Source organism: Pollicipes pollicipes, unplaced genomic scaffold, assembly GCF_011947565.3.
Source record: "Pollicipes pollicipes isolate AB1234 unplaced genomic scaffold, Ppol_2.1 Scaffold_5724;HRSCAF=6776_pilon_pilon_pilon, whole genome shotgun sequence".
NCBI lineage: Eukaryota > Metazoa > Arthropoda > Thecostraca > Pollicipedomorpha > Pollicipedidae > Pollicipes > Pollicipes pollicipes.
In genome coordinates, this window is record NW_023596746.1 from 19,937,718 (window position 1) to 19,943,386 (window position 5,669).

At 47.5% G+C, this 5,669-nt stretch overlaps 1 protein-coding gene across 1 annotated transcript; it reads left to right on the plus strand.

Annotated features, from left to right (window-relative positions):
* Window positions 1-369: 369 nt before the first annotated feature.
* On the plus strand, window positions 370-1,287 carry LOC119102783 (cuticle protein 21-like; the record flags this gene model as incomplete). Its single annotated transcript, XM_037226238.1, has 1 exon — window positions 370-1,287. A coding segment is annotated over one exon (738 nt), but the record flags the coding sequence as incomplete, so codon positions are not given.
* Between the last annotated feature and the right edge of the window lie 4,382 nt (window positions 1,288-5,669).

Below are 5,669 nucleotides of genomic sequence, written 5' to 3' on the forward strand. Positions count from 1 at the left end.
ATAAAATTAGAAAACCCTTTTGTTGGCTGTTAGGCTTTTAAACACCGTTTGTTGAGTCGCAATGTCATGAACAGTCAGTACTGCAAATCAGTTGTCTGGTGTGTTGCATGTCACTAAAACCGCGATCGCTTTCTCAACATGATCACTAAAAATCTTCAAAATGGCCCCAGTGCAAACCATCGCCTGCTCCCTTTTACACCCGTCACCGTTTTTCAGGTGGTGATTGCTGCACTAGCTGTGGTGGGCTCAGCTGCCCCCGGCAACTATGCCAACCTCAGGAGTGCTGCTCTCCCCGCTGGCCTGGATGCCATCGCTGCACCTGTGGAGCTCAAGGCCATCAAGGTGGATGAGGTCAAGGCTGCTCCTGCCCCCGTGGCGTACGCTGCCCCCGTGGCTTACGCTGCCCCCGTGGCGTACTCTGCCCCCGTGGCGTATGCCAGCCACGCCGCTGTGGCTGTGAAGGCTGCCCCGGCTGTGGCTGTCGCTGCCCCCGCCGTCACCTACACCGCCGCCGCGCCCGCCATCGTCCGTCAGGAGGTCGAGATCCCCGTCACCAAGACGGTCCACTACGCTGACCAGCAGGTCGTCACTGGACACACCACGAGCATCCACAAGCCGGCCATTGCTGCCCCGGTCATCGCTGCCCCCAGGACCCTGGTTGGCAAGACCGTCACCAACCCGGCCACCGTCAGCGTGCAGAAGTACGCCGCTGAGGTCAAGACCATCAACCACGTGCCCCAGCCGTACGATGTGCCTTACGATGTGCCGGAGCCGTACGCTGTGCCCACCCCCGTGCACACGGCCCCCGTGGAGGTGAGGAGGCGCGTCTACGCCCCGGCCGTCCAGGCCGCCCCTGTGGCCTACGCTGCCCACGGCTACGCTGCCCCGGCTGCTGTTGCTGTCAAGGCTGCCCCCGCCGCCGTTGCCGTTCAGGCTGCCCCTGTAGCCTACGCTGCCCCGGCTGCTGTTGCTGTCAAGGCTGCCCCCGCTGCCGTTGCCGTTGAGGCTGCCCCTGTGGCCTACGCTGTCCCGGCTCCTGTTGCAATCAAGGCTGCCCCCGCCGTTGTCGAGCTCAAATCCGATTACCTGCCCCCTGCCCAGGACTGATCATTGAACACTTATCTACGTCACACATTCAGTGCCGCCATGCAGCACATTGGTAGGAAGGTTTGAAGTTGCTCTGCTCATGCGGCGTGCGGCTTGTGTTATTGGTGTGAGGGCGGCGTCAGCGTGTGGTGCCCAGACATGTTGTGATCATCTTCCTCAATATACTTTCATTTCCAATCGGCTTCGTGTTTTACAGTAACCATAGTTTGTGGTTCTGCACATTTTCTCAAGATGTAAGCTTTTCTTGTGTATGACTTACACGTCCGCGAAGATGTAACGACTATTTCTTGGACTACGTCACCATCAGTCAGGCACCCTTGACATCACAATATCGTCCGGTCACATGCTGTCATTCTGTTGGTCATTTTTGCGAGTGCGGAAAAGTAAAATACCGCTGTCGAGCCGCTCATATCTGGCGTTCGTGAGCATAATTTCCAGATATAGCTGCCGCCAATTAGCTCTTAAGCAATGTTTTGCACGGTGCGGTGATGGGAACAAATAATGAAGCATTGAGGAGCCTATTCATAAAACAGAGGACATGTGAAGTCTAGAGAAGGCTTATTCTTTTAAAGGTATGACAATGGTTATGACTGAGCTTGTGTCCTTATATCTCATGCTTGCCGCAATATCTTCAAATGTGGAACATTCCCTTTAATGCATGAACTCTGCTCTTTTTGCCGTCCCAACAGGCGCACAACGAACATTGAGTTATCCAGCGTTTAGATGCACGTAATTAACATCAGCCCCACGTCGTTGCGTGCTAAGAATGTGTGTGAAAAGCCGTTTCTACTCGACATAGGCGGTGCGATGTCTGCCATGTGCATGCACTTCACGCTAGCTTTCGGTTGTACCATATTTGATAAGGCGTTCAGGATGTTTCTGAGTCTTGCGCAGGTTAGATATTCCATGTTGTTATTCACGCAAATTTCGAGCCACCGTAAAATAGCGTAAACGATTTCGGAGCTACGTCGCAGATGATTTGTAGTTGTCCAGAGAGCGAACTTGCGGCAGTGTTAATATAAATTCGTTGGTCAGTTTGATATCAAAGTAATTTGCCGAATAAACGATAATGTGTTCTATAACATGTGGACTGCATCATGCAGACCAATATGCCGAATGATTGTGACATCATCATGCCAACGGGGGTTATCGTTTCGTTTGCAAGAAAACCGAGGAGTAGGCTGCTTACTTGCACGGCCTTTCCGATAAGATTGGTGAGATAGAGATGACATGACAATCTAGAGGCTCAGGTAACACTGAAGGCAGCTCCAAAATCTCTGAAATATTTGAGTAAAAAAGAGTTATGGGGAATACTGCAAACATGCACCATACGTGCCACAAAGTGGTCGAAAACAACCTATTGAGACGGAGGATGTTGTCAGTAACCACCAGCTACAACTTCATCTGCTATTGAGCGACCAAAGAACAGCGGATTCAAGCGCACAATATATCAAGTCAACAAGATTTTCAAAATTTCACGTCAATGACGCACAAGGCTGCTTCAGGCACGGCATTTGCATTTAACCATGCCTTGCATTCAACAGCAAGTTTCCTCTGCTTTTATTGCCTTCTCGCGGCCGTGTCTGTAGTGAAAAGAATCGCTTGCATCCTTGGTATCACTGGTGAGCGGGACGTGATAGGCCGAAGTGTAGCGATGTTTATTAACACTGTCAAGCTACGAGCTCGTGAGAAATTATTTCATGCTGAAGCTATCATTAGAACTGGGGCAGTCCGCCTTATTTTGCCTTATTAATAATAAGTTATCAGTTTGATCAGATTCAAACTACATATCATCGACATTGTGTTTATCAAAAAACTTGATCGCTATCTGGAAAGTTGGCCTCTTGAATTTGATCGCTTGACACTGTGAATTAATTTTAAGCAGTAACTTGGGCCGTTTGGCAGTACAATTAGGATTTTTTGTCTCAGTCTGATTTCAAATTCACCAATGCCTTTTCAAATAAAGCAACACAAAAGGATGACTCTCGTCCGGCAAACGCTACTTTTGGAGTTTTCCAAAACTGGCCATGCGGAGCTGGCGACATGCAATGACGTTTCTTGAAACTGAAGGACAGTGCAGAGACGTGATGGACGACATCTTGCGAATGTAGACATTCTAGGTGCAAACTTATTGAATTTAGTGTCGCGAGACCTATGGTCGGGGGCGGGGAAGGATCTTAACTTTTTTGGGGGGGGGGCTAAACCGTTCTTCTAGAATGTTATTTAAAACGCCTAGTGGCTCTCCCACCCGTATCCAGACGTGCATATATATATATATATATATATATATATATATATATATATATATATATATATATATATATACATATATACATATATTATTCATTTGGAACATACTCGGGTAAGTAAGAGGCAGTAAACACTTTATGGCAAGGATGGCAGTCACCGTCATCAGCGTAGTTGTGAACGTTTCGATACATCGCGTCCAATCATCAGAATGGCTACAAAGGTAGAGATCGATCAATTCACAATGAAGTATAAGAACATTTAACCTACATCGCTTGACGTAACAATGGTCACAGTGAACAGAATTTAACACGACCTCTGTGCGCAAAGACTGAAAAAAACTTGAAAAATACAGAAATCACGCCGGGAAATATTCTTTTGACTCCGTATGAAAAGGCGTCTTGAAATCTGTAACGGGTATATAGACCAAACAATATTAAACGGCAGTTTTTTTGTTCGATATGAGGCGATTCTAAAATTTTACGATTGGTAGGATTGCCGCAACGCCCTAACACAAAAAAAGGATTTTTTAAGAATTATTTCGAATGGTTTGTGTGGGAGACTGGGTCTATAGTAAATGCTAAGCATAGCTTGTTGCGTGTACCCTGAACCCGCCACCCAAGTCATACCGTCTAGTCCAACGGATAATTTTGTTTCCGCCCTTGCGCCAGGCAGGAATGCGGAGGGTTTTACTTGCCGCACAACGCTGTGACACGGCCGCCCCGGGCCAGGGTTGACCCTTGTTGGTCAGCTGCCAGCTGACCTTTTCATCATCGTTGGGCCAGACAATGTGACCGCTCTGAGACATACCAAATGGGCTGGTGCTGGGGGACGGAGAGCAGGCCGGGGTGCGGAACGTACAGGCTGGTGTGCTTCTTCGACTGTTCTGTTACCAGAACAAATAGTATAACATTGCGAGTGCGCGTATTCACAACGATAATTTCCCTGGCGTGACATCTGCGTGCATTTTTTCCGCAGCTTCGCACGGAGGGGCGCACGCAATGGCATTGGTGGGACGACAAAGCGCGCAAATTGTGAAGCCTCCGGCGTACTGTAAGAACTAGGTTATCAATGCCGAGAGCCTTTTCTGGTTTTCAATAAAAGCTTGCATCCACGATCACAATGATGTACGCGTCAAAGGAAGTTGTCACATATACGGCCGCGAACCTCGGCAGTCTCTTCGCCAACGCGGTGGCCGTACAAGAGACGCTGAGATACCATACATTCTGCCCGGTGGACCGGACAACACTCAGGATGGCAACAATCATCCACTGTCCAAAGATCATGAAAGTAGAGCGATCAAAGTATCCAACACATTTGTCCAGGACAGACATTTTTGGACTTCAATGCACGTGACATTTCTTTGTTACCCAGCAAGGCAAAAATCCGTGCGACGCCATTGACGCCAAGCGAGCTTTATAACGTGCTTTCTCTCAGGGGCCGGTGGAAAACCATATTTCAAGCCTATGCACCATTTTCTTCAAAATCTATCGGAGATGGGAAAGTAATTGGACATATGTCTGCGCAGTGTGCGGTTAAGAGAGCAGCACAGATGCAAGATAGTTAACAGTAACGAGAACACGGAAAGGAAACAAACAAAATTAAAGAGGGAGCAGACGTCGAAAGATGGTGCACTGAGGAAACTTAAGTTATTAAGTGCATTTCCGAGCAACATTATGTACGTAGATAAGCCTGCCCTTAACCTTCTTCCCCGTATATTAACCGGGAGAATGGAGAGATGGATGTAATTATGTTTCCGCTTCATACCTTCATGGAAACAAAAAGATACAAAACGCAGCTATGATAAATGAAATCATGGACGGTTGCGGTGCGGCTCCCAAATTGGCCTGAAAGACAACTTTTCTGGATATCTAGTATTCGTTCGATGAGCATCTAGAATACCAAGAGTGTAGAAGAGAATACTTTGTAGGAGAAAATGGTCATGCACTGCTAAGGTTCAATATTTAAAGACATTGAGCAAGCATCAGAAATAATAAACAAGACCACATATAACTAACAGTATGTTTCGAAGTGTTAAAAACTGCTCGAGACAACACGACCAGACTGTTTAGTAAATATGCTCAACAATACGTTACGGTTTGATAACATCATCGTACCTTGCACCACATTGACTGAGAGACAATTTAAGACCGTTACATACGAAAATCGCGTTCACGGACGCCAGATATGAGCGACTTAGCGGGCGTGCAGCCCAAAAATTAGGGGGTTGAGGTTTTAAAAAGCACAGGACTGCTATCTGCATCCGGTGATCTTTAAGATAGCTATTTCAGTTCAAAACCCCATGCAAATGTGGA